The sequence below is a fragment of the Atheta coriaria genome, unplaced genomic scaffold (genome assembly GCF_025399875.1).
Source record: "Atheta coriaria isolate IRGN ID8LTWV9N9 unplaced genomic scaffold, Caltech_Dcor_3.1 hic_scaffold_2_pilon, whole genome shotgun sequence".
NCBI classification, from domain to species: Eukaryota; Metazoa; Arthropoda; class Insecta; order Coleoptera; family Staphylinidae; genus Dalotia; species Dalotia coriaria.
In genome coordinates, this window is record NW_027045444.1 from 5,488,036 (window position 1) to 5,515,721 (window position 27,686).

Genomic DNA, 27,686 nt, shown 5'->3' on the forward strand with positions numbered 1-27,686 from the left:
TAATTTTTAATATTTTTCAATGTCAGTTGCTTTTGACACATTCCCCCCTTTTAACCTGTCAAAAATCAGCCCATCATCAGTCGACAACAGTCAACCCACAGCACAACACAATATTCGCTCATTAATTAACTAAAAACGTACTTTGTCCTACTTTGTGTTCCTATAACCACCTCTCAAGAACAATAAAAATGTCTGGCCATCGTTACACGTCCTCCACAACGCCATTCGACGAAGACGACGTCGATGACGAGACATTTCTCCGTAATTCTTCAGCATCTCGAAACAAACCACAATCAACATTCGACGAACAAGTACAATCATTCCAAGAACGCCGCAGGCAGATCGAAGATCGCACGATACAAAGCTCGGAACGCTCTATTGGCCTGTTACGAGACTCTGAACAAATCGGCATTGCCACTGCTGAAGAACTTTCCAGACAACGCGAACAACTTGAAAGAACTGATAAACGACTGGATGAAATCAATCACACGCTGCGTTTCTCACAAAAACACATCAATGGCATCAAGAGTGTTTTCAGCAGTTTGAAGAACTACATGTCCGGCAGGAATGATAAAACCCCAACTGGGACACCAAGCACACCTTCAACAACAAAAGTATATAACATAACCTATAAAAAATTTGACATTTACATTGAAATAACCTATAATTAAAACTTTTAAAATTTTTAGGTTACAAATTCATCTAGTATAAACGAAACGTTAGATAACTACGATAGATATGATAATCACCCAGTTACGAGGTTAAAAAACCTCCCAGCTGATTATAATACAAACGCAACGTCACCTTCAGGCAGTAAACAGATCAGTCAGAGACTGGAGGCCAATTTAAACGAGATGAGTTCGTCGATTGGTCGTCTGAAAGGTCTCGCTTCTGATTTATCATCGGAAATCGACACGCAGAATGGTTTGATTGAAGGTATCATGTACAAAACCGAAACGGCGGATATAACGATTCAGAAACAGAACAAAGACATGAATCGCATCCTAGGCAAAAAATAATATACCTAGATTAATATAAAATGATAGTAAATCGCTTCCCACATGTCCACAAAATATAATAATATAAATATTGCACGTGTCGTGCCCAAAGTTCATTGTTTCATGCGTTTGGGCGCAATGCAAACACAAATCTCTATGATATCATGCTTAAAGTATATAAATTATATGTTGTATGTTGAAAGAATTGACAAAGGGATATTTATTACGATTTAATTAAGTTTAATTTAAGTGAATGTATTGAGTGGACTTTGTGCTTGTGACTCACTGAAAGTGACTCAGAATCAAAGAGAGAATGAAAATTTAAAGAGAAACAGAAACAGAATCGAAGATTAATTGTTTTGTACATGTGCTGGTATCAATTGTGAGTCATTCATGGATTCATGCAATATGGACGCAATCAAAGTGCAATCGAGCGTAAGTTTATTTCGTGTTTATTTTGTTTCCGTGTTTGTATTTGTATTTGTTTAGTTGGTGATAATGATTAACATTTCCAAGTACCCGCATGAATGTTTGATTTGTTCAAGTGTTATTTAGAGATTGCTAGTAAATGTGTCAAGTTTAGATTTTTAGAATTAAATTGAAGGTTATTTTGATTTTTTATGGAAATTTTACTTAAAAATTGATTAAAATCTTGTTTTTTGCTTGAAAATGTGAAATTTAAGTAAAATTTGTATGAAAAGTAGTTTTTTGTGTTTTATGCTTGAAAATCATTGTGTATCGTTTGATTTTTAACAATATTTTGTGATTTTCTTGATATAAATGATGTAAATTTAGATTTTTGTGTATGTTTGGTTGCCTACATAAAATGGGGGGCCACATTTGGTTTTTTAGAATAATTTTGCTTAAATTATCAATTAAAACGGTGTTTTTCTTAGTAAAAACATGAATTTTAAGTAAAATTAGCATAAAAACAAGTTTTCTTATGTTTAATGTTTAGAAATCAACTGTTTAATGTTGAATTAGTTCATTTTTAACATTTTTTGTGATTTTCTTGAGGTTAAACCTTATTTTTATGAGAATTTTAGTTAAAATCATGTTTTTGTTACTTAAAAAACATGAATTTTATGTAAAATTCTTTAGTAAAGTCATGTTTTATATTTAAAAATCATTATTTCTCGTTTAATTTATTAATTTTTAACTTTTTTCTGCAATTTTCATGTATTTTGTATTATAAGTTGCCTATCTTTCAGTTTTCTCCCTTTCTACCGTCAACCACCGCCATCTTGATCCACCACACAACAGGTAAACCAACTTTATTTCCATTTTCGAATTCCAAAACCAAAAATTCCATGATTTTGTTTATTTTTATACACAAAGTACATCATTTCTCATCATGTGTCCATGTATGTATGTAAATATTCACAAACGCCGAAAGCAATCCGGCATTGCTCTTCGCACTGCACCTCAACATCATCGGATAGATATGACTGGTATAAAATGCAACAACATTCATCAATTCACCACGCAGCCATCTCACACGCGCACTGATAAAAGAATTCATAAAAATAATCTCCTTACTTAATTACATACAATACAATACAAAGGGAGAATGAATATAGATTTACAATAACATCATCATAAGTTGCAATAGTACAGAATCATCTTCATCATCATCATCATAGTAATAATAAAGTAGTAATAAACTAAAAGAGTGGAATCATTAGATTGGCAATTATTTCGCACACACAAACTCTAAACGAATAATGGTTAACAAATGCTTGCTTTGTTTGCTATTTTGATGTATCTGCTATTAACTAGGTTAATATCATCAGTTCTGTCTCTCATTTTGTTAATTTCAAACATTCGGTACGATAAGTGGGGCGTTAAAAAATAATTTTTGGGTACTGCGTTACGTTTGCTTACCTAAACATACTTAACTAGTATCAAATTGCGACGACAAACAAATTGGAATTGTAGCACACATGTGAATCATGCACTTACTTCATTTTTTTTTTTTGAATATTGTTTGTTTCTTAATTGTAAAATTATTGTTTTTACTGTCTTGTCTGCTGACTGGAGTTGTTTTTATTTTGTTGGTTGTAGAGCGCTGCTAGCAGCAGTTCTTCCGCTTGGGTTTGTTGGCTTTGCGCAGGTTGACGGTGTCCTGATTATCGCCCTGCTGGCGCTCCCGCATGTCCAGCTTCTGCCGGAGGACTTCACGCGTGATGCTCAGGAACATCTCCTCGACGTTGAGGTTGTCCTTTGCGGACGTTTCGAACAATTCGATCTGCATCGTGCTGGCGAAGCGTTTCGCGTCCTCGGTGAGTACGACTTTTCTTTCTGGTTCATCGTTTTTGTTCCCCACTAAAAATATAAAAACATAGAAATTAAAATTAATTTTTGGGATTATTTGATGTAAATGTATAGTTACCAAGCACTTTATTTACAACATCACAATTTTGTTCAATTTCGTGCAGCCATCGCTTCACATTCGCGAAAGATTCACCATTTGTCACATCGTAGACCACAATTACACCATGGGTGCCTCTATAGTACCTAAAATATTAATAATTATGAGTTTTTTTAATGTTTTTTTGTGGTTTTTGATGACTTACGTGCTAGTAATTGTTCTAAATCGTTCCTGCCCTGCTGTGTCCCATATCTGCAGCTTAACTCGCGAGCCATTCACATCCACCGTGCGTATCTTGAAGTCCACGCCGATTGTGGTGATATAACTGCCGTTGAATGTGTTATCGGCGAAGCGCAACAGCAGAGAGCTTTTGCCCACCCCTAAAAATCATAGAAAAATGTTTATTAAATGTGTTTTATTATGTTTTTTTGTTGTGAGTTGTTCAGGTGTAATATGTGAATTGATGTTTTGAGTGTTTTCTTGATTGCTACGTACCGCTATCGCCAATTATTAACAATTTAAACAAGTGATCATAATCCTTGGCCATCTTTCAGTGACTTGCAATGTGTGCGGTTGCACTCGGGCGCATTTAGCGAGCGCGCCCCAAAAGTCGCGGGCGTGCGGATGGCGATGACTCCACGGTGCGCGCACGGGCGTCGGTGATTGTGGGCGAATGATAAGCTGATATTATCATCCGGGCAAGTCGGGCGGCGCTTTGCGAACGGAGAAAATCAGCCGCATTCACAGCCCATTCAGGCAGTTGAGCTGTCGCCTGTCAACCAACTGTCAAAATTCATATATATCACAAGGATAGTTTTTTGCAAAACTGTCAAATTTTTTATACGCCATATACAATGACAGTTTATATCCCCCCTTTTTTGACAGACTATCAATTTTTAGTATATATAGATATATGATCTGTGTATCTGCAACCAGACTTACATGTTACTATACAGAGTGTTTTTCAAAATCAACGTATGAAATAAATTTTATTACAAATTATTTAATATATCTACAACTATCACGGTGAAAAAGCATCTAAACAGTTAAAAATGTACAAACATACGCCTCTCGACACACATTCCCCCCAAAAACGTGCCACAAATATGTATAGAATATATTGTATAAATTAAAATCATAGTGGAATGATTTTTGGCTTGTGATAAAAATGGCGGCGGTCCCTAATCTTTTTATCTTTTTGTTGCAGAAATGACGAACACAGTCAGGGGACCTAGTGCCACACCTTGTTGAACACGTCGATGATAGTCTCGTAGAGCATGAAGGTAATGGCGACGTCCAAACATACACGACTCAATCTTGGTATGGTACCCTTATAGAACGCCTTCACGCCTTCATTGACGAACACAAGTCGCATGCAATCGAAGGTATTCTTGTATTTCGCTGCTTCCAGGCCCTGCATTCTTGTTTTCACCACGTCCAGCGGGGTGTTGCCCATCACGGACACAAAACCTACACAAAAGGTATATAATATTAATATTTATAAATAATTATTGATTAATTTGTATTATTTACCAGCGAAAGCACCGAAAACACCGATAACCGGTTTCGGTACGCTTTTATTGGGATCATCACCACGGTACCAATCCTTGAGGGTTTCCATCACGCCGAATCTCATCGCTTGATTGGTACCCTGTTTGAGTATAGTAGCGGTGAGTCCTTTGTACAACCCACCAAAACCTTCTGTTTTCACAATTGTCGTCACACCATGCAGGAATCCACGGTATTGCGGAGTTGCAAGACGTTGATCATTGATAAACTTCACTTTGATGGTCTCCATGGGTGTCACGGCGAAAATAGCTTCACCTACACCCGCGCCGAGACCACACAGCAGTCGGTTGATTGGCGTAAGTTGATTATTTTCATTTTGTAGGAAAGTTTTCAACTGTTCAAAAGTTCCAAATCTAAAATTATTTATAAAATTGAAAAATTAATGTAGGCAACCAAACATACACAAATTTTAAGTTTACACTAGTACCTCACAGCACTTTTCGGTATAGATCCGTAGATTAACACGCTGAGACCGCGATAGAGACCAAAAACACCACGTTCCTGGACGGTTTTCTTCACACAGTCAATGATACCGTTATATTTCTTCCTGTCGCCTTTCTCGTCCAACTGCAATTGCGTTTTTACGTACTCCGTGGGAAAGGTGATACAAATTTCAATTCCGCCAGTAATACCACCTTAAAAACACATTTATTAATTGTATAATTAATATAATACTCATATTTCAGGGTATATTATCAACTTACCAGCAACAATTCCTTTCAATCCTTTACTTCCGGCCGCTGGCGTGGCGGCAGCACTGTTATTCATCATCCATCTTCGATACAGAAAGGGACTGGAGTTATTCGCCGCCATTTTCCTTTGGAAATTCTGCAGGATACAAAAAAAGGTTAGTCAAAGTCAAACTCGAAAAAATATGTCACAAAGTCAGAAATGAACAAGTTTTATTAACCTTCCCGTAGTAATATCAGATTACAACTGACAGAACCGCACAAACCTACTCGGATCCAAGTGTTATCGTCTTTTGAAAGTCATACGATGTTAATGCCTTTACGATGCATATCATTTCGGTTATCGCTTATTATTCGTGATGTACGAATGTACATGTTATGTAATAACGTGGACACAACGCAAAATTGCATTTCGGACATCGAAAACGTTTCAAATATTACACTTACACGATAGTGATAACGCATAAATCACGTAATCATAATGTAATAATCATAATAACTTGATAAGAGGTCAATAACAAGAATTTAGTTAATATTTAGTTAATATTTAGTTAATACACTATGATATAACTAATTTTTCTTGGTTTTGAAACGTAAAGTTTATTTTTATCGAGCTAATGTTAATATTACAACTGCATCACGACTGGAAACGACGCCAGACGGCCTTGAAGCGTCGAATTGCTTAACATAAACGCGAATCAAGTTATTTTTGCTTGAAATTCACATCAAAATGTCTATTAAATAACAATTCTGACCTTTTTTCTATCAATTTTCAATGGTTTTTCAGTTTTTCGTGCTGCACTTTGTTTATTTATGTTTATTCCTTACTTAAGTCACTTACTCAATTACTTAACAGCGAAACACGACTTGTAACAATCGCGTGAGGCGTACAACTAGTCAACTTGGTCTATTAAACTAGTTTCCAGTTTGGTTTATTCATCATCAAGTGGAAACCTTCAATAATACCTTAGATTTCACTAAAATTTACTTAAAAATTGTTTCTTTTCGATATTAATTCAATGTTTGATGTTTTAGATGCTTGGCTTTGTGCCGAACAAGTCGAATGCTTGACCAGCTTGCCGCCGGTTGTAATAACAATAAATAAATAAACGTGCACACGTAGCAACTGAGTTAACTTGAGGCCGATTCGTGTGATCGTCGCACATCGACGACTGTTCCAGCACTCGCTCGGTGAGCATAGTTGAACTCTAAACAAACTCAACCAGTCGGACTTGATCATTGTTAATTCATAACATAAGTACTCGCTCGTTCGTGTTATCTCACTCATTCCTGCTGTTAACTGCTTTTTAATTTTAATTTTAATTTCGAGTACTTTTTTTGTTTCGTATTAAAAATGCTGTGTCACTTTTTGTTGTAGACATAGAACTTACTTGTAAAGTCAAATTTCGTAGTTTTCCACTTGGGCTGCACTCGAATTAAAGTCCCGTTAGGTTTTACTACTGTTACGCTCGAAAAATTCCACGTGTTTCATTTGTTTTCGTTGTTTTTTACACGTTTTTCACTTGAAAGTCTTTCAATTTCGAGTATTTCTTCTTCCTACTGATTATTTCCGTTTTATTTGTTTGTTTGTGTGTTATATCATAAACTAACACTGTTCTTATCTTTTGTTATCACTTTATGTCTGTAAATTGTTTATTTTTGTGTGATTTTTGTAAAATGTAAGTGATAAGCTATTGCGTGGCACGATATGGACTGATAGCGATGCCGGCATCCCCCTGAAATCATCCCTCGTGTCATTACATTCCTGCTTTCTCCCTTTTCCGGTATTTATTGTTGTGTAAGTCATAGTAATCAATAATTTCATGTATGGTTGGTTGTCTATGTTAGGAATACGTTTATTGTTTAATATTCAAGTTTGGTTACAGATATAATCGTGGATTGGTTGTGATTACCAATTCTCATCATCATTTTCAATTGGTACATTGTTGATATTGTTATTGTTATAGGTTGATGATGATGAGGCGCCTTCCCATGCCTTTGGGACATATTGAATGGCAGCTGTATAGAAGTGTCTCTTCATTGGGCAGGTCAAGATGTGCATTTTATAGTCAGTCTCGTTGACGAATTTGTGCTCTGCAAAGAATGGGCAGGTGAGATGGTTGGGATGCTTCTTCATGCATTTTATGATGTGGTTCTGGAGGCGGTCGGCGCTGACAACATGATTGGCGTCGAATGGACACAGAGCTAATTTGTTTTCCGCCCTGTGGAATTTTACAGTAAGTAATTATTGGGAATTAATGTTGTTTGCTTACATATTAATAACTTTTGTGGTTTTGGGTGTTTCCACAGTGAGAGGTTAGTCAGTTGAAGTTGTTTTTGTTGTTTGTTTATATTGAATAAGTACATGCATGCAACGGGGGTAACACAAGAATAATTCTTATTTTAAACTCAAAACTGGGTTGAAATTATTTGAAAATTCAATTGTAATAATTCTATTATAATATTTTTATAAATATACTCTAACAAAAATGCATATTTCTTGTTTTATTAATTTTTTAATGTTTTATAGCTTTTTGTAGTTTGGTACACCCAGTATATCAATATGTAGTTCAAGTTGCCTATGTTAAATAACAAGTTGTGGCGACATCTGTCGGTAAAAATATAAACCAGTATAGATTGAGTGTTACCGAATTTGTGTTAAATTCAAATAATTATTTAACAAATCATACTGTTTAAGCTACAAAATATATTGTTTTGAATAGTAATATGCATGTTTCATTTGCTAATCATGATTGGGTTGTTGTTTGTAGTTGTAAACAATGTTTAAACCGTTTATTTAATTGTTTACAATTAATGCGTAACACTAGGTTTTGGGAAGCCTACCAGTAGCGCCCTCTAAGCAAAACTATCTGAAGTATTTTCGAGCGTTGTTTACACCAACTCTCTAACCTCTAAAAGTTGTGCAGGTCGTTCGCAATTGTTTAATAAAATAAGTGATCTTTTATAAGTTTTATAACTATTTAATCAATTAGTATAGTGTTTTAAAGTTGGACAGTGTAGTTTATAAGCGGACGTATTGATTTATGTAAGTATTTTACCCAAGTTTTACTTAGTTCTTAGTTTTAACAAAAAAAAACTCATTTTAGGTGATAACTATCTCAATAAGAATTTTTAATACATTTTATTTACAATCTAAATATCTACAATGAATTACGATTATCCAATTATCATTAAAAAGAAACCCACACAGCCAAAGAAAAAAGGCAACAGAGACAAGAAAAGTTGCTATTTGTGTTACCACCAGTGAACAAAGAAGAATTTTATATTGGTAGTTTTATTTTGGGTAAAATTTCGGATAACTACCCACGTTTGGATGGTTTTGATGAACTCAAAACAAATTCTCATGTACATATTAAAAGAGACAATGAATTGGACATTTTAGTTGTGTTAAGAGATGAAGAAATTCTCTGGGGCATTGAAATACAAGTGGATTCTCCATTTATTAAAGGTAAATTACATATTTTTATTAGTTATGTTATTAATAAAACTGTTTTTGTTGATAGCTTTATTGCAAAGTAAAAAGTTTTACTTGAATCTTGAAAAGTCAAATGAAGATGTCCTGCTAAAGGTTTATTTCCGGCAACTTCCGTTCCAAAATGAAGCTTTAAAGACACGACGGATTGTTACACAACTTTTCAACATGATATACAACATAGGATGTGAACCATTAAATAAATGTAAGTAATTTCAATAATTTATTAAGTTATTTCATTTAAACAGTTATAAAGTTATATATTAATCCATATTTCATTAATAGCAAAGAAAAAAATTGATACAATCGACACAGTCGAAAAAGTATTCCATAAAATTCGTGATTATCAATTAGATTTAATCAAAAAAGAAGAAAATCCATCTGAATTCATACAATCTCAATGGTTGCGACCAACTTTACGTCCATATCAAAAAGACGCAGTGAAATGGATGCTTAAAAAGAAAAAGCAGCGAGTAGCATGACGGATGAGTCCCGACTACAAATGCATCCTAGTTATGTACAAATAAAACTGCCATTTCTAACAGTTTATTTCGATCAGTATCAAGGCAATGTCTGCCTTGAGAAACCTTTAATTGAAGCATCACAAAACGGAGCAATACTCGCCGATGAAATGGGTTTGGGTAAAACCATTGAAGTACTCGGCATAATCCTTGCTGATTTTGACAGTTTAAACGAAAATAACGAAGAAAATGTTGAGAAAAAAGTCTGTGTTCATCGACAACGCAAACGCCCAGCGTATACAATCGCAGTGATGAGGGAAGATGGCCGAGAAGCTTCCGTTGATGAACAAGCAACTACTCTACGTGAACGAATGAAAATCATCTATGAGAAAACCCTAACTTCCGTATGGGACCAAAGAGAAAAACAACAATACGACGTTGCTTGTATCTGCGGATCATTCGAAGAAAGAAATCTCAAAACCTGTGTTGATTGTAATAAAAAACAGCACTACAACTGCGTGGGTTATGATAAAACCTGCGGGCCCTTTCGTTGCTCACAATGCTGGTCAAAACACCCACCGATTATCTCCAAAGGTACGTTAATCGTCTGTCCGATGAGTTTGTGCCAACAATGGCTCAATGAAATCGCCAAACATGTCGGACGTAATCTAAATGTACTCTGTTATGATGGATCTAATATCCTCACACCGGTTTATCCAACAAAACTTGCCAGTTATGATGTCGTTGTGACCACATACACTGTCCTGCAAAATGAGTTTTATTTCGTTGATCAATGCGCTGGTAAATCTCTACGGAATCAGAGGAAATATTCATCACCAGGCTCAGCGATTACATTTGTCCAATGGAAAAGACTTTGTTTAGACGAGGCGCAAACTGTAGAGAATGCCGGAAGTATGGTTGCTAATATGGCGCAGAAATTACGCGCGGATTTCCGCTGGGCTATCACTGGTACACCTGTGAGTATATCAATCGCAGATCTTTATGGTCTGGTTGAATATTTGCATCTTGCACCGTTTGATGACTACGAGATTTTTACGAATACTCTGTATAATACATATCTGAATGGAGATGAGACGTTTTTAGTAGAATTTTTGCTAAAGTCTTATGGAGGACAAGAAAGTGTTTGGTTTTGGATCAGATTGATATTCCGCCACAGACTGTGCGGTATCATCATGTGGATTTCACACAAGTCGAGCGGTATTTCTACGATTGTGAAACAAAAGAATGCCGGAAGTTATTCCTGGAAAAAGCAGCGAAATTGGATGAATTCATGCAGTTAATGAGTATGTCCGCTGGTGAGCTTAAAGGTTTATTACAACCTGTATCAGCACTGCGTAGAGTGTGCGTTCATCACAATGTTGTCAATGGTAGATATTTACTCACCAAAAAACCTGTGAATTCCATGCAGGAATTACTTGATGCGCTCATTGCGCGTAATGTGAACGACTGCGAAGATCATTTACGCATGATTATTGCTTCGTATAATGGCCTGGCGGGATTATATCTCTTGTTGAATAATCCACTAACTGCTGCTGAGTTTTATGTTAAAGTAATGCAGCTGGAAGAGAAGTATAAAGATCTTTCGATTGATAAACTGCCAATGATTCACACAATATATAATTTAAAGCTTTTGGTTGAAGCTGATGAGAATCTGTCGGTGAATTTGAGTAATTCTTTAGGGCAAGATGTGAAACTTTCCGGGGTTGAGTTGAAAGCGAAACAAGAATATGTAGAGCATGAATACATTCAGAAATACGAACATCAAACCAAACAGGTGATACAAGTCCTGAATGAAGTCAGTGAGAATATCGGTGACTTACAAGAGAAGATGACCAATGATGATGCTTGGTATGCTGATCTTGTAGCGGGGATTTTTGCGGCTGATTTGAAGAATATGCTGATGCAACGTGTGAAGCGACTTTTGGAGAATTTAAAAAACACTAAATTGTAAGTTATTATGTGTTTTATATTATATTTACTAATATTTTTTTGAATTTTCCAGTCGTCCAAGTCAATCGTTTATCATTGAATATCTTATGACTTGGTTAACATCAATTGGAACTCTGCGTGAGGCAGCAATGACTGGTGTTAATGATCTGTATGAAATAACTCCTTCCGGTGAACGTATAACATTCACGCCTGAAATTATACGTGAGACTGTCGATTGTCATCTGCGACCTGATAAAAAACGCAAAGCAGCAGACACAGAACTATGCCGTTTTTGTGTTGTGAATAAACTTCTCCAACAGTATGAAGAGGTGTTGTTTCAAAAGGATTTAGCTGCCAGTGGTAAGCAGAAGAATTGGCAGCCTTCCGAGCAGGAGTTGATTATTACCGGTCTGGTGAGATTGGCGAATACAAAGCTTAAACATCTAAGTGATGCGTTGCAAGATGGTGAAACATTTCTGAAGATGATTGAGTTACAAAAGAAGGAGTTTAGAGAGCTGCGCAAGGCGTGGACGTACCTCGAAGCGCAACTTTGTGCGAATGATGAGTTGGTGATTTGTAAAACAAGGTTGCAGTTGAAGGACGAGCAGGAGGAAGGAGCAAATGGACCTAAGAAGCATAGGGTTTTACGGCAACTCTCAAATGAGATAGCTAATAATTTAGAACATATTAATGAGTTATCCGAACACGAGGTAAGCTTATATTTTAATGTGATGTTGAATGTGTTTGATGATTTTATTTATTTTTTGTTGTAGATTGATGTTTATCGTTTTAATTTGGAGCAAGAGCATAAGGGACACACAGCAAAGTTAGAAAAATGTTTAGGGACGAATAAGTACCTCGTCTCTTTGCATAATCGCGACGAACAAAACTTGGACCCTTGCCCGATTTGTAGATATCCACTGGAGAAGTCGTGGAACATGATGCAGTGTGGCCATGCCTTCTGTCTGGTTTGTATGGAGACCATTGTGGGCAGGAATATGGTTCGTGCGGATCAGAAAATTACTTGTGCGGTCTGCAGACAAGTTCAGCCTTTATCTGAGATAAGCTGTGTGGATCAGTCGCTTTTTAAACCGCAGACAGTTGTGGAGACTGATGATATTGTTGTCAATGGAAACTGTTCAAGTAAAGTTGGCAGGATTGTAAGACTCATCAAGGAATTGATGCAAGAGGAAGAGGGTGTTAAGGTGCTGGTATTTTCGTCGTTTCAACCTGTGTTGAAGATACTTAAGGATATCTTTGAGCAGAACGATATTAAGTCAGTGGTGCTTATGAGTGGTAAGCAGGTTGTGAAAACTGTTGAGGATTTTAAAGATGTGGAGAAAGGCGTTACTGCGATGATACTGCCTGTGAATTTGGGGGCTAAAGGGTTGAATTTAATTGAAGCTACGCATGTGATTTTCGCGGAGCCGATTCTGGATCCTGCCGAGGAGCTGCAGGCGATTGGAAGGGTGCATCGTATTGGTCAGAAAAGGTTGTTTGATATATTTTTTGTTATAGTGTTGGGAATAGTATGTTGATTTTTGGTTTATTGTTGTAGGAAAACTGTGGTTCATAAGTTTATTATGAGGGATAGTATCGAGGCGAGCATCCAAAGGGTTACATCATCCAAGGATAAGTCGAAATGGACTAGAGCAGAAATCACCGTTCGGCAACTCAAGGATTTGCTGTTTGGTTCGTGGGAAACAGATGAAGATTTATGTGTAAATGCGGCGGATGAAGTACAAGAAGACGGATTGGAGAATGAGGATGTGGTTGCAGGGGTTGTTGAGTAGGGTTTTTAATTTGCACCTTTACTATAAGATCATTTATCCCATTTGGTAATAACTCACGAACTGTAAGGGTTATTTGGGATTTTTTTAAGTACTTACATTGCCGTGGAGCACCCTAGATTCACCCCGTACTGCGTCTAGAAATACCCTAAAATGGCCGCTGAAAATATCACAAATGATTTTTTGAAAACACGCGGTGGAAAATGGGCTATAACTCACGAACCATAAGGGTGATTTTTTGATTCTCTGTACGAGTATAGCTAAAGAGTTGCTCTATCCTTTGCGCCTTAGATTCACCCCGTAGTGCGCATAGAAGTTCCTCAAAATGGCCGCTGAAAACACTCTTGTTTGTGATTTTGTGAAATCACGCGGGGGAAAATTGGTCATAACTCTTGAACCATAAGGGTGATTTTTAGTTTCTTTGTATGAATTTATAGCTAAAGAGTTGCTCTTTCATTTGCGCCCTTGATTCACCCTGTAGTGCGCTTAGAAGTGCCCCAAAATGGCCGCTGAAAACACTCTTGTTTTTGATTTTTTAAAAACACGCGGTGGAAAATGGGCTATATCTTGCGAACCATATGGGTAATTTGTAGTTTCTTTGCATAAGTTTATAGCTAAAGAGTTGCTCTTTCATCTGCGCCCTAGATTCACCCTGTAGTGCGCTTAGAAGTGCCCCAAAATGGCTGCTGAAAACACTCTTGTTTGTGATTTTGTGAAAACACGCGATGGAAAATTGGTCATAACTCTTGAACCATAAGGGTGATTTTTAGTTTCTTTGCATGAGTTTATAGCTAGAGAGTTGCTCTTTCATCAGCGCGTTAGATTCACCCTGTAGTGCGGCTAGAAGTGCCCTAAAAATGGCAATTGAAAATAGCTCTATTTGTGATTTTGTAGGAACACGCGGTGGAAAATTGGTTGTAACTCGCGAACCATATGGATGATTTTCACTTTTTTATATATTTAGTTTGTAAAAGAGTTGATATATATTGTATAAACTTTCTGTAACCATAATTTGTGTTTGTAATAAATAATATTTTTGATTATTTTTTGATCATTATTTTTTATCCCTAGTTTTATTCGTTTTCAGATTTCAAAAACGGACAAAAATATGACGAAAATTAATTTAAAGTGACTGCTAGTGACCTCTGTTGATGAACACCATCTCAACTAACATTCTCAAAGTTTCCCTACCTTTTATTTTTAAACTTTTAATTTACCCGCCAAGTTGCCGCAAACCTGTATCAGCCTCCTCACACTTCTGCGATCCGAATATTACAAACTTATTTTCAACCGTTTCGAGACAAAATTTTGCGCGATTTTGCCTCGCAGAGTCGACAAAATAAAGAATGAATATTAGGAACGCAGAAAGTGAGCATAGACAGTTCCCGCCAGATTTTTATACATGTTATTTCAATTGATTTCCATAAATATTCAATTTTTTCTATAAAATTGCAAATTGTTAAACGGTCAATGTTAAGAAAATAATTTTAACTAGTCGATATAAAATTTTATTAGCTTACAGAATCCGAAAACAGAATTTAAAAATTCCAATTATACAGAAGCTGCACTTGCTGAAAAAAGATTTTTAAACATTAATTTTACCCGCCGCTACAAGTTGCCGCCAAACCTGTATCAGCCTCCTTGTACTTTCTGCGAACCGAATATTACAAACTTATTTTCAACCGTTTCGAGACGAAATTTTGCGTGATTTTGCCTCGCAGAGTCGACAAAATAAAGATTGAATATTAGGATCACAGAAAGTGAACATAGCGGATAAAAGCTGCGCGATTGTGCTGACCTCTAGTGGCGACAGGTAGAAGTTCATATTTGAAAGCTAATGATGCGCACTGTAGAGATGAAGCTTTAAAGCTATAGAACTTTTAGTTGTTGTGGTTTTTCATTCACAGAGGGCGGTAGCAGGATTTTCTAATTTTATTTTGATACACAATAAGTTAACAATTTGATTTTTGTTATTTGGGTACATCTGTACTAACTAATAATACTTAATTATAACAATTATTCATTTACAATTACATTTAATCAAGAAAAGTACTAAAATACAACATTAAAAGTCATCCAACAAACAAGATACATCTAACCCCTCAAATACTTGCTCGACAATCTGTTTATCCTCAGGCTTTTCAGTTGTACTTCCAACTTGACTGGAAATATCTGGTTTTTCAGTCTGTTGAAGTTGTGGCTCTTCTAAATGAGATCCAAAATTTGATATCTTATTGTCTAATTCTATTTTTCGTTTCACAAACTTAAATGCTTGCTTGGGTTTCACATTAACCAAACTGTTCTTAATATCAGTGCAGTTTGCATCAATAGATATAGCAGAATCACTTTTCTTAGCATGTTCAACATCTATTTTTTGCCTTTTCAAGGGATTACTGCCTTCATTTGTATCACAGTCTATTTCACCATCAAAATCAAAATCTAAATCAGGCATTTTAAAAGAAGTCTGATTTAATCTGTCTCTTGCATTTGCAGTTTTGTTCATTGTATCACATTTTACTACTGAATTATTGAAGACTTTAGAGTTGTCTGTAATATTTAACTCTAAAGCTAGCTTTGGCATAACAGAACTTGTTTTAGTTAATTTCTCTGCCTTATTCTCTTTGTTTTCTAATGGCAAATCAGTAGTTTCTTTAGTATTTATAAAAACATTATGTTTTGGAAGTTCTTGATGAGCTAGCAGTGAAACTTTTGTGTGTCCCGTAAACACTGCTTCCAGATTCTGTTTGTTTAAAATAATATAGTATACTTTCTTAATTTGTAAAACTCTGAAGTTCCTGAGCACCACAACGGAATTTGAAACAAGATATTCATTTTCATTAAGAATATCTTTGGAAATCACAGCTTTAATTGTTCCTACAATAAGAAAACAAACAATTAAGCAATATGTGCACACAAATTTAAAGTGTTTACCTGATGGATCTCTTAGAATAAATGTAGCACTATTATAAACATTTAAAGTGTCTTGAATACAGTCTTCTTTGTCAATGATTGCAACTAGAAATGGCACCACCAAATTCTTCATTTGTTTCTTGATAGTATTTATATTTAAATACTCCATTTCCTTGTGAAACTCTTCTGATGCATCTATCCATGACTTTAAATTCCAGAGTATACTAGAAGATCCAATGTTATGTAACTGTGTCTAAAATTAACAACAAATACTTGTATTAAAACATTTTAAACTCTACTAAGCTAATTTTAAACATATCAAAACATACCAAAGTTATTTCTTGTTCATTTTCATTTGAGTTGTGTTTCTCAAAGCTAGACCATAACCCAGAGGTTGACATGTGATCAAACTTTGTTTCTTGATTGTTTTTGTCTGGGTTTTTCAACAAATGAAGACTTTTGTTGGTATTCGATAACACTTGTTGCATGGTAACATTGCATTGTTGCGAACTGCTGGCAATTGGTGAAAAATCATCAACAGAGATGTTGAGTGAGGTCTAAAATGAAAGAAAACAAAGCTTTACTATTGAGTAATTAGTATAAGTACTTAACATACGTTTAAATTATCACAATTAGGCATTATTATAAATAAAACAGTTAACCTACTAAACTGCAAGTATGTACACAAAAAGCAGAATTATAGAACTGGTAGTGCCCTCTGCCTATGAGAAATATTATCACAACTGACATTTCCAAAGCTACAAAACTTTAAAATTTAAATTAACGCGCCTTTTTACGTTCTGGGCCTCCTCGTACTTTCTTCTGCGATCCGAATATTAAAAACTGATTTGCAACCGTTTCGAGACCAAATTTTGCGTGATTTTGCCTCGCAGAGTCGACAAAATAAATATTAAAAACCCAGAGACGATAAAAGCTTCGCGATTGTGCTGCTATCTAGTGGCGACGAGGCAAAGTTCATATTTGAAAGTTCAGAGTGCGCTCTGTACACAAAGCTTTAGAACTTTTTCGCGGTTGAGTTTTTGGCCGATAGAGGTCGCCAGTAGTACAAAACTAACACAAAACATTTTGAGAACCTTAATTCAAATTCAATAAACTCAAACATTCAATTCTCCAGCACATTTTATTAAAACAAAACTTATTCTTCTGTAACAATGTGGGCATAAATGTTAAAACTAAGAGTTTAATTAAAAATACGATTACAATCGAGAAAATTGACTCTAAAAACTGGAAAAACCAAAATATTACGGCTGAATTTTGTGTAATCATCAATTGGAAATGCGCCAGGTCACTGGCTAATACAAATGTCATATACAAATTGAACTCGTCTAATTATCCCTATCGCGATAGTTGTTCTCACGACGCTCCCGATGATTATCTCTGTGGTTGTCACGATGCCCATCCCGGTGATTATCGCGATGTCCATCTCGATGATTATCACCGCGGTGTCCATCACGATCACCACGATGGTTATCCCTATCGCGCCGCTGCCTGTTCCACTCCTGGTTATTATTCCTGTAGTTCTGGCGATCACCGCGGAAGTTGCCTTGGTTTCCACCCCTCAGGAAGAAGTTACCCTGCTTGGTCTCCAAGATTCTCTCATTAGAATCCACAAAGTTGTTGATTTTATCCGCCAACTGCATAGCCAACGATTGCAGACGCGAAGGTTCACTGCGATGCATCACAACAGTCTGAGTAGGATCATCCAGCGAAGCCATCAACTCCTCATTGATGATCATCTTCGAAATAATCGAATGCACATTCGGTTTCTCCATCTCAAACATATCAGCCAGAGTCGCCATGGAGATAGAATCATAGACATGCGAGTAAGTGAAGAGATAAGTGCGCAGGGCTTCCTCTTTGATGAGTTTCGTCAACATTTCACGGACAGTGTTCGCTTGATAGAACAAATCCCACACTTTGGCATTCATTTTATCGTTGATAATGTAAGTGTTGCATGCGGCCCAGTGTCCATTGCGCATTGCTTTCGCCGCGGCGACGACATGTTCACGCATACTCTCCGGGGGTCCTACCAAACTCTGGCGCTCAGAAGAACGTAATTGTTGGTAGAAAGTCTTCGAAATCATGCGACGACGTGCGTCGAATTCGTGCGCAGCCATGTAGGGTATTTCGATCAGCATTGCAGACACAAGATAAACACATTCCAGCAATTCAAGATTAATATGCATGTGGAATGGCATCTGGCGCTGCTTTTCGATCTTCTCCTGCTCCTTACTGCGCTCATGTTGACGCTGCGGGAGTAATCCTTGCGCCAATAACTCCTTGGGTTTGCCAGTCATCATCAAATCGACGAGACAGTTGTGTGCATCTTTGATGTTTGCATGGCGGAAGGCGCAGAGGCCGAGATGTGCCATTGTACGATTGTACAAAATCTAATAAGAAAATTTCAATGATTATTTCATAAATAAATAATAAAATAATAAATAATTACCTGTGTGCTAGGATCAGAGTGATGAATAGTCTCCTGTAGATGTGACATGAGTACCAAGTCTCTGGCTTGGAACCAGTTGTCATGAAGAGCGTGATGATAGATGTGCGAAAGAATGGCGCGAGTTCGCAGACGGTCGGTGCCATCCTTGGCGTAGATGTAACGACATAACTTTTCCATTTCCTGCACGGAAGTGATGACGTCCTTGGGGACTTGTCCTTGCTTTTGTTGTAGGACACGCGGGTCGAACTTGTAGTACAAGTGTTCGATTTTGCGAAGATAAACGCGGCATAGTTCTGATTGGACGCTGGTGCGTTCCAAATACAGCTGGACTTTTTCAATAAGACTTGCCACTTTGCATTCATCCTTCAATCTACAAAATACATAAATAAGTATGGTATTTAAACATTTTTTTCAAGTAAATTTCAAGTAGTAAACCGTAAAAATTGTTTAATCGTGTAATTTTAACTCTAATTACCACAACACCCAGTGTATCACCTCAAAATTTTGTCAGAATATTCATTAATAGTTATTTATAACATAGCAAAAGACAATTACCTTTTTTTCTGTTAATTTTGAAGTTGTGCGCTTCCAAAATACAAATTTACCTAACAAAACCTTAAAATTCACTAACCTTTCAACATATTCATTACTATGAGGATCGCACTCCTTCAATAACTTGATGAATTCATCATCCAAGCGCTCCACAGAAGTGAGAACACACCCGCGCACGTGATACGGCACAGTTTCATAATTCTCCGTCTCATCGGTGACATTTTCAGAGATGATAACTTCGGGATGTTTATGTAGAGTGTCCATCAACTCAGTCATGCGTTCCATCAACCTATAAACAAAACAAAACTTAATATTGCACAACAATTGCATCAGATTTCATACTACAAACTTACTTAGTCCAATATTCGGGCTTCATTGCATCGGAAACCTTCGGATTGTAATCAAAAATCGACGAAATGATCGCGAACTTAATCTTGACACTAATCGCCGGTCCCAGTTGATGTAACTCAGAGATATTCTGCAGTTCATGCAACAATTCAATCTGTTCACGACGATCCGTGCGTTTTTTGCCTCTAGCTGCCATAATTTCGGACAACTTCTTAATTACCAGACTCAAATCAATTTCGGCATCCTTGGCGAACATCTTGGGCTTCTCACTGGGAATAGCAACTCCACCCTTGACGGTTTCCCATTCACCATCGCCATCATCGTCTTCTTCACGTTTAGCTTTACGGCGTTCTTTATCCTTGCGGTCTTTACGACGTTCTTCCTTCAAGCGTTGTTTCTCTTCGTCGTCTTCTTGCGTACCTCCGGTTTTCTTTAAGAACTTCTCTCGGATACTTGTGAACTTTTCATCATCTGATGAGGATTCGTCGGACTCGGAATCTGAGGGCCAATCATCCGAGTCGGAGTCTTCATCGTCATCAGGAGAAACTTTACGTTCGGCTTGTTTAGCCGCAGGTTTCGCCGGGACTTCGGAGTCGGAATCAGCTTCGGGTTCACGTTTCTCCTCCTCTTCTTCTTCATCAGGCTGGTCTGGGTTTTCGCGGAATTTCGCAAGATCTTCATCGAAGTCCTTAAGATATTTACGGAGTTTTTGACGCATTGATCCCAGTGATTTGCTGTTATTTTTGCTCATTGATTTACGCCCGTCGCGATCCTCCCACATCTCATTGATGAAATCCTCCAGTTCCACCAAGCAGCGCGTGTAAAAGCGCGGCGTTTGACCATTTTCTTCTTTAACGATGACAGGCGTTGCTTTCACATAAGCTTTCTGCAAGTCTTCAAAACTTGTAAGCATGCTGCTCATGTCCTTAATCTTCTTGTGATTTCGTATTTGCTTGATGATGTTTGTGAGCTCTTCAAAACGCTTCTCTTTTGTCGAGCGGACAACGCGTTTGACTTCCTCATCATCATCACTGAACTATACCAACATAATTAATTATAAAATTAATATTTATAATGAATTCTGAAATACATACTGTGTAAGTTGGGATTGGTGCCCTTTGGATAACCTCCTCATCAGAGGAGCTATCCGAGTCGGAATCACTGCCGGCGAAGAACCTCGACATCTTGAACAGCTGCAATTAGCTGAAACCGACAGAAATCCGATGTATTCATCAATTAATTACATGAAAGATTGTTATGAAATTCTAAAATATGTCAAGCCATCAGAAACATGTGCACTTGGCAGATGCTAAGATAAATTTACATCAAACAAGCGAAATACAGCATGGATCTTTGAAATTTAAAGGGGTAAACGTGTGGAAATAGTTGCTACGTTTACTAGAAGCGTTTTTTCGTTCAAAAACGCTTTACTTACCTTATAATTTCCACTGCAAACCACCACGGAAACTAATTTAACCTTTTACGCGCAATGGCGTACGTGTTAGAGGACATTTTTGTTGCCACTGGTATGATTGACAGCTTGACCTTGAAAATTTGTACGGAATTGATGTATATATGGTTGCTTATGTATTTTAAACAATATTAATATAATAAAAATATAAATAAACGTTTATATTTTATGTTTTATTTATCTATAATATTATTAAACAACATAATTTAGTTTTTTTGTTAATAATTCTTAATGTATGTTAAGTTGACAGAATTTAAGGGGACCCAACGTGGACCAATCACGTAAGGACAAATTGTCGAAAACGTTGAACTTCTATGAGCTCGCCTAGCGGTTTCTGATGATTTCGTTTCCTCGCAATTAATTCATCGCCAACGCAACGTGGACTGCTCAAAACATTCCACAGCTCGCACCTGCGTCAACTGTTTTATTCTTGCTGAGGTAGGCGCGTGTTTCATTCATTGCAATTTATTTATTCATTATTTTATGACTTTAACTGATATAACCTAATAACTCACCAAAAATTGTTTTCCAGGCTGTTTTATAATTAAAAATGGAGCTGCAAGTGGTTTTTCTTGTGCTCCTCGTATCGGTGGCCAGTATCAGCGCGCTCAAAGCCGGAGAATGTGAGGTTTGCATTAAAACTCTGGACAAGTTTGCTGCCACATTAGAGTCGAGTGAGAAAACAGATCCCAAAAAGATTGAAACTGCATTTAAAGAGTTCTGCAAGAAAGTAAAAGATAAAGAGAACAGATTTGTAAGTATTTAGAACATTATTCTATTGTTTGTGTAAAAACTCATTGTTTAAATGTTGTTTTTAGTGTTATTACCTTGGAGGGTTAGAAACATCAGCTACAGGTATTCTTGGTGAGATGTCCAAGCCTTTGTCATGGTCCATGCCTTCAGATAAGATTTGTGAGAAGCTGAAGAAGAAGGACGCGCAAATTTGCGATTTGCGTTATGATGTGCAGATTGATTTGAAAACCGTGGACCTGAAGAAGCTCAAAGTGAGAGACTTGAAGAGGATTATCAACGACTGGGGCGAGGATTGCACCGGCTGCATTGAGAAGTCGGAGTTCATCAGTAGAATAGAAGAATTGAAAGTAGTGCATTCTGAACTGTAATCTAGGATAATTGTAACAAATTTCTATAGTTGTAACTTAAATTGAATTGTCGCGTCGCGTTGGCACCCGGTTGAGATTTTGAGTGTAAGTTGAAGACTGTAATTGTTAGTTTCTGTGCGTTTTTCATATCAGTGTTGATTTCGAAATTATTATCACGCATATCTTGTCTTGTATTGTTTCATTCTGGAATGGCAATATATTTTCGTAATTGAATACTGCTTTTATTTTCCCTTTGACAACTCAAGTGTCTCCTGAAAGTTTTAATTCATCAAAAAAATTAATTTTTTTATTTTGTGTTAAAATAAAGTTTAAAAGTGTATACTAGCGCCATCTGTCGGCCAAAATTTTTATTTGATAAAAGTTTTTGAAAGCTCTTACAGGGTGCAACAAAAACTTTTTGAAACAAACTTCTGTACTTTGTCACCAGATGACAGCTCGTTGTCAAAACTTTCACAGCCTACTCGCACATTCTGCGTTCCTGATATAACAAGGTAATTTTTCGACTTTACGAAACAAAATTTTGCTCTCAAAATTGTTGAAAATCAGTGTTTGCTATTAGGAGATCAGAATGTCCAAGGAGGCTGAGAAAGTTTTGAAATTAAACTAGCCTCTATTGGCGAGGTTTCAAAGTAATGTTAATTTTTAAAAACTTTTGAAGCTTTGAAAATGTCAGTCGTAGTAGTGAATATGATTAACAGAGGGCAATAGCGGGCATATTTTTAAATAATTTTGGCTCGAAATAAATCTGAAAATTAGTTAATAATATTAGGGTAGCAGAATGTGTGAGGAGGTTAAAAAGTTTCGACCGATTTTTGATCAAATTCAGCACATTTTCAACAAATTTTTAAAAATTTCAACAGATTTTACTTGAATTAGACGACATTTTGGTACAAATTTCATGATTTTAGTTGGCATTTTTAAGGGTGTTCCGGGTTCTTTAGGAATTATACATCAAATTAAAGAGCAACTCTTCCTCTACAAAATGTATAAAATTTCAATAGGATTGGATGAGCCGTTCGTGAGATATAGCGTGTTTTTTACCATGTGTTTTGAGAATTTTCAAAATATACTAAAGTTTAGAGGCAATTTTAGGGGTGTTCCGAGCCTTTTAAAGGGTTGTGCCATACATCAAATTAAAGAGCAACTCTTAATCTATAACATATACAAAATAGAATAAGGTTGGATCAGCCGTTTGGGAGATATATGGTATTTTCTACCATGTGTTTTGAGAATTTTCAAAATATAGCAAAGTTTACAGGCATTTTAGGGGTGTTCTAAGCCCTTTACAGGGTTATGTCATACATCAAATTAAAGAGCAACTCTTAATCTATAACATATATAAAATAGAATAAGATTGGATCAGCCGTTTGTGAGATATAGGGTGTTTTCTACCATGTGTTTTGAGAATTATTAAAATATACCAAAGTTTACTGGCATGTTTAGGGGTGTTCCAAACCCTTTAAAGGGTTGTGTTATACATCAAATTAAAGAGCAACTCTTTATCTATAACATGTATAAAATAGAATAAGATTGGATGAACCGTTTATGAGATATAGGGTGATTTCTACCATGTGTTTTGAGAATTATCAAAATATACCAAAGTTTACTGACGTTTTTAGGGGTGTTCCGAGCCCTTTAAAGGGTTGTGTCATACATGAAATTAAAGAGCAACTCTTAATCTATAACATATATAAAATAGAATCAGATTGGATCAGCCGTTTGTGAGATATAGGGTGTTTTCTGCCATGTGTTTTGAGAATTATCAAAATATACCAAAGTTTACTGGCATGTTTAGGGGTGTTCCAAGCCCTTTAAGGGGTTGTGTAATACATCAAATTAAAGAGCAATTCTCACTCTACAAGCTGTCAAAAAAATCAATTAGATTGGACCACCCCATTGCAAAATATAGGGTGGGAAACAAGAAAACTACTTTGTTCTCGCTTTATTATTAATTCCATCAACACATATTAATACTACATATAAACATGACAAATTCGTATCTCTATTTAATACATATATTCAATATAAAATAGGATCAATATTTCTTAAATTGGACACATATAATATATGTATAGTTAATCACAAAAACAGTAATAATAGAATTAAACCTACAGACAGAATGACGCGCTATCAACGCATCTGCGAATCCTCCGATGATATCTATGATTAGCGTGCGATAGCGATAAATCAAGTGTTACCAAAAAACAAAGGACGCTACTAAATCCAATCAACAAACTAAACTTTCGATTAAATAAATTCTAGCAATAATTATAACAAAACTTCTCCAATAAGCAATCAACTAAAGCAAATTTTGGCATGTTATCGTGTCTTTAAATTAATGAATTCCTTTCAAATAATAATAGCAATATGATATTTATGATGATTTCTACATCCAGAGCATGAAGAAGTAGATTCGTGTGCCAATGGGTCGACGTCGCAAGCGCAGTCCAGCAGTACGGTTGAAATAATCAGATAAATATGCAGACATTAGTTGCCGGCGGCGGGTTCGGCTGGTGGTGGAGCCTGTGTCTCCGGAGCGGGCGAAGAACTATCACCTCCCACCGATGAACTTATCGACACTAGGACCAAATACATTCTTTGAGTGGAAATTTCCAGATAACATAAAACAACACAAAGCGGTGCTAGTCAACTCAAAATCAACAAAAACAAATAATACAAGCATATACAGCAAAATAAAAAGAAGAAAAGAAAACGGTGCAAAAGTAAATAGAATTCCAATCAACTCACAGCAATGTTTATAAGTATAAACAATTTTAATTGCTATAACTTGACCTTGATTCAATGATTGCATGCTTACCAATGATGATAATTAACAGGATCACTCCAATCACTCCCAAAATGATCATCATTTTCAGGTTTTGCCACCAATATTTGCGTTTCAACTTCTGCGCCTGTTGCTCGAAACGTTTGCTTCCTTCCTGGAGAATATCCGAGCGTTTATCCAGTTCGGAGAGCTTGTGATCACGCTCGAGGACTTTCTCAACATTCACCCTCATGATGCCCACCACTTCATTCACCTGTTGCTGGGTCTGCTCCAACATATTGTTTTTGTTCTGGCCGGATGATGTGTTAGGCTCCATTGTAATTGTTTCTTTCTCTACAAAAAGCAAGCTTTAATATTGTAATCAAAATGATCATTGCTAAAAGATAATGTTTGGGTTTTTGTATTGGGTATATTACCGTCATTTTCCTGGCCTTTGGAATGCGTGAGTAATAAATGCAAATACAATTAGCGATTAGAGTGTTAGAATACGTAAAGTATGGACAAATATGATAAAAATTAGTCATGACAGGGTTGAGCAACAGGTTAAAGAACAAAAATGCACAACTTACGTTTTCCGGAATGATATTTTCAATGCGTAGATTAACGAATAGTGCACTTGGTTGTTGTAATTTTCCTTGCGTGGTTGCGTGCGGTCGCTAATGAATGTTGCAATTAATGCTAAAAGCAAAAAACGCTATCGAAAAACGTCAGCAGCTAAAATTAGGCGACATCCGCGCTCTACAACGACCTCTTGCGACTATTCTAACAACCTATGTGACTTTGAATTTAAATATCAGAACTTTTTAATATCAAACACGCAAAATTCGCAGTAATTTAAGATAACAAATTAAAAATAGATAATAGGATTAATCAAAACCAAATTTAAATTTAAGCGGAAGTGATAAAGGTTCCAAAACTAGTTCTGATTGGTTATCACTAACAGGAAATTATTTTGCGTTGCTATGGTTACATCACGTGTATTTAAATAGGGGTCGGCCATCATGAAAAACACCGGAAGTAAGAAGAAAAGCCCTAAAAGTTAAAATAATTCAAATAAACAGCTTACAGCGCCCTCTAGAACTAGAAATATTTCTCTTAGAACAAAAGCATAACCTAAGAGTTTTGTTTTGAATAACTTTAAACATTTAAAATGAAGATAATTTATTAATTACACCGATTTCCACTTGTTTTAATGATTAGAATGATAGATTAGGATGTGTTACAATGTCTGAAGAAGCTGTTATTGAGAATTTTCATGGGGTTTATTTATTATATTGCAAAAATCCTAAATATTTGGGTCGAACCTACATTGGTTACACTGTAAACCCAAATAGAAGAATAAAACAGCACAATAAAGGCACTCAGGCAGGTGGAGCACGAAGAACAAGCAAAAAGGGACCATGGTAATTAATTTAAACATTATTTACAAAATATTTCCCTAAAAAACTTAAATTATTCTTTAAAATATTAATATTTTGTGTTTTTAGGACAATGGTAATGATAATTCATGGATTTCCTAATGATATAGCAGCTCTAAGAGTGAGTACCACCATGTAAAAGCTAATTTTAATTAAAATATTGACATTTTATTGAGTAATTCTCTTTTTTTGATGTTTAGTTTGAATGGGCATGGCAACACCCAACAATTTCTCGCCGACTCAACAAAGTACAACGTAAGAAGCCCCGCGAGAAAGTTTTCGACTATTGTCTTCGCATTTTGAGTGAAATGCTACGCGTTGGACCATGGAATCGCCTGCCATTAACCGTCCGGTGGCTGGATGAGTCTTTCAAACAGAATTTCCCACTGGAAAGACTTCCACCCCTTCATATGCCTATAGTTGAAGGAACTGTGATAAGTAAAAAGCTTTCAAAGTCAAAGAAAACACAATTAAGTCAACCAAGCCAAACAAACCAAGAGAGAATTGATATTTGCAGCATTTGCTATGAAATAATTGTTAAACATAAGCTGGAATGTATCAATAATGATTGTAGTATGACTGCACACTTGATTTGTTTAAGTAAATTGTTTTTAAAGCCTGGAGAATTCGTGCCAATTGTAGGAAAATGTCCGAAATGTGATGGGGAGTTTTTATGGGGTGATCTCATTAGGAAACTGAAAGGATTTTATAGAAATGAGATGATTACAATCAAAACAACAGAGATTGATGAAGAACTTAGTGATAGTGATGAAAATTAACTTAAAAACTTTATATTTTTACTGATAATTCAAAAACTGTTATAGTTACCGGCGCAATTCTTATACACAACGATTTAGTATTACATTTAGCATATATTCTTGTAAAACTTTTATTGTTTGTATGTTTTTATAAGTATTTACAGTAAATTTAATTAATTTTAACTGTTTTCAACTTTGTATACCTGTAACTATTGATGTAGCATCGATTTTCAATAAATTTTTACACTGTTTATTCACAATTTGTTACTCAATACAACGTCGTAAGATTCATTGTCCTACCTAAGTTCATTAAAGAATTATTCACTAATTACTTATTCAAAACAACCAAATCTCTTCACCTAAACCCAAGTTAACCTAACCTATCAAAATATTACGATTAATTCAACAAAAACCAGTTTATACTCACTGCTAGTGACAACACCAAAGGTTAGTGATGAGTTTCACTATAAATTTTAACTGCACATTGTTTTATTTGTTGTTAATCGTTGTATTTACATTATTTTCACCTCTG

At 36.0% G+C, this 27,686-nt stretch overlaps 9 protein-coding genes and 1 long non-coding RNA gene across 14 annotated transcripts; 5 read left to right on the plus strand and 5 right to left on the minus strand.

Annotated features, from left to right (window-relative positions):
* The first annotated feature begins 49 nt into the window (after window positions 1-49).
* Snap29 (Synaptosomal-associated protein 29kDa) lies at window positions 50-1,203 on the plus strand. The gene is made up of 2 exons (XM_065316858.1): window positions 50-614; window positions 690-1,203. The coding sequence occupies exons 1-2, from the start codon at window positions 189-191 to the stop codon at window positions 1,017-1,019; spliced, it is 756 nt and encodes a 251-aa protein (XP_065172930.1). The 5' UTR covers window positions 50-188; the 3' UTR covers window positions 1,020-1,203.
* A 1,101-nt stretch (window positions 1,204-2,304) lies between these two features.
* On the minus strand, window positions 2,305-4,156 carry Rab35 (RAS oncogene family member Rab35). The gene is made up of 4 exons (XM_065316860.1): window positions 3,865-4,156; window positions 3,575-3,749; window positions 3,391-3,515; window positions 2,305-3,323 (listed from the first exon to the last, which is right to left on the minus strand). Exons 1-4 carry the CDS (start codon window positions 3,914-3,916, stop codon window positions 3,070-3,072), a joined length of 606 nt encoding a protein of 201 aa, XP_065172932.1. The 5' UTR covers window positions 3,917-4,156; the 3' UTR covers window positions 2,305-3,069.
* A 183-nt stretch (window positions 4,157-4,339) lies between these two features.
* On the minus strand, window positions 4,340-7,272 carry sea (mitochondrial citrate transporter scheggia). Of its 4 annotated transcripts, none has more exons than XM_065316856.1 (5): window positions 7,019-7,272; window positions 5,643-5,766; window positions 5,366-5,573; window positions 4,903-5,291; window positions 4,340-4,839 (listed from the first exon to the last, which is right to left on the minus strand). In XM_065316856.1, the coding sequence occupies exons 2-5, from the start codon at window positions 5,749-5,751 to the stop codon at window positions 4,601-4,603; spliced, it is 945 nt and encodes a 314-aa protein (XP_065172928.1). In that variant the 5' UTR covers window positions 5,752-5,766; window positions 7,019-7,272; the 3' UTR covers window positions 4,340-4,600. The 4 variants fall into 4 exon arrangements, with proteins under 4 accessions (XP_065172928.1, XP_065172925.1, XP_065172927.1 ...); XM_065316853.1 differs by lacking the exon at window positions 7,019-7,272 and adding an exon at window positions 6,469-6,823; XM_065316855.1 differs by lacking the exon at window positions 7,019-7,272 and adding an exon at window positions 6,383-6,823.
* A 171-nt stretch (window positions 7,273-7,443) lies between these two features.
* Window positions 7,444-8,121, plus strand: LOC135803261 (uncharacterized). The gene is made up of 2 exons (XR_010550774.1): window positions 7,444-7,864; window positions 7,938-8,121. It is a non-coding gene; the product is annotated as an uncharacterized lncRNA (long non-coding RNA).
* A 276-nt stretch (window positions 8,122-8,397) lies between these two features.
* Window positions 8,398-14,364, plus strand: LOC135801630 (E3 ubiquitin-protein ligase SHPRH-like). The gene is given in 9 exon segments (XM_065315092.1): window positions 8,398-8,673; window positions 8,735-9,096; window positions 9,152-9,325; window positions 9,406-9,584; window positions 9,587-10,694; window positions 10,697-11,549; window positions 11,605-12,241; window positions 12,305-13,023; window positions 13,090-14,364. Coding segments are annotated over 7 exon segments (3,768 nt in total). The 5' UTR covers window positions 8,398-8,673; window positions 8,735-9,096; window positions 9,152-9,288; the 3' UTR covers window positions 13,325-14,364.
* A 973-nt stretch (window positions 14,365-15,337) lies between these two features.
* On the minus strand, window positions 15,338-16,947 carry LOC135800895 (uncharacterized). The gene is made up of 4 exons (XM_065314230.1): window positions 16,848-16,947; window positions 16,561-16,788; window positions 16,253-16,484; window positions 15,338-16,195 (listed from the first exon to the last, which is right to left on the minus strand). Exons 1-4 carry the CDS (start codon window positions 16,869-16,871, stop codon window positions 15,387-15,389), a joined length of 1,293 nt encoding a protein of 430 aa, XP_065170302.1. The 5' UTR covers window positions 16,872-16,947; the 3' UTR covers window positions 15,338-15,386.
* Window positions 16,948-17,358: 411 nt separating this feature from the next.
* LOC135800883 (eukaryotic translation initiation factor 3 subunit C-like) lies at window positions 17,359-21,143 on the minus strand. Its single transcript, XM_065314223.1, has 6 exons — window positions 21,037-21,143; window positions 20,696-20,804; window positions 19,607-20,637; window positions 19,333-19,542; window positions 18,702-19,071; window positions 17,359-18,642 (listed from the first exon to the last, which is right to left on the minus strand). The coding sequence occupies exons 2-6, from the start codon at window positions 20,783-20,785 to the stop codon at window positions 17,578-17,580; spliced, it is 2,766 nt and encodes a 921-aa protein (XP_065170295.1). The 5' UTR covers window positions 20,786-20,804; window positions 21,037-21,143; the 3' UTR covers window positions 17,359-17,577.
* Window positions 21,144-21,351: 208 nt separating this feature from the next.
* LOC135800557 (mesencephalic astrocyte-derived neurotrophic factor homolog) lies at window positions 21,352-22,406 on the plus strand. The gene is made up of 3 exons (XM_065313824.1): window positions 21,352-21,510; window positions 21,605-21,826; window positions 21,891-22,406. Exons 2-3 carry the CDS (start codon window positions 21,623-21,625, stop codon window positions 22,191-22,193), a joined length of 507 nt encoding a protein of 168 aa, XP_065169896.1. The 5' UTR covers window positions 21,352-21,510; window positions 21,605-21,622; the 3' UTR covers window positions 22,194-22,406.
* Window positions 22,407-24,120: 1,714 nt separating this feature from the next.
* On the minus strand, window positions 24,121-25,734 carry LOC135800568 (synaptobrevin-like). 2 transcript variants are annotated; one of them, XM_065313843.1, is made up of 3 exons: window positions 25,548-25,734; window positions 25,012-25,311; window positions 24,121-24,789 (listed from the first exon to the last, which is right to left on the minus strand). In XM_065313843.1, the coding sequence occupies exons 2-3, from the start codon at window positions 25,292-25,294 to the stop codon at window positions 24,773-24,775; spliced, it is 300 nt and encodes a 99-aa protein (XP_065169915.1). In that variant the 5' UTR covers window positions 25,295-25,311; window positions 25,548-25,734; the 3' UTR covers window positions 24,121-24,772. The 2 variants fall into 2 exon arrangements, with proteins under 2 accessions (XP_065169915.1, XP_065169907.1); XM_065313835.1 differs by having other exon boundaries at window positions 24,121-24,772; window positions 25,548-25,733.
* A 368-nt stretch (window positions 25,735-26,102) lies between these two features.
* LOC135800539 (structure-specific endonuclease subunit slx1-like) lies at window positions 26,103-27,407 on the plus strand. Its single transcript, XM_065313801.1, has 3 exons — window positions 26,103-26,381; window positions 26,466-26,517; window positions 26,597-27,407. The coding sequence occupies exons 1-3, from the start codon at window positions 26,203-26,205 to the stop codon at window positions 27,173-27,175; spliced, it is 810 nt and encodes a 269-aa protein (XP_065169873.1). The 5' UTR covers window positions 26,103-26,202; the 3' UTR covers window positions 27,176-27,407.
* Window positions 27,408-27,686: the final 279 nt, after the last annotated feature.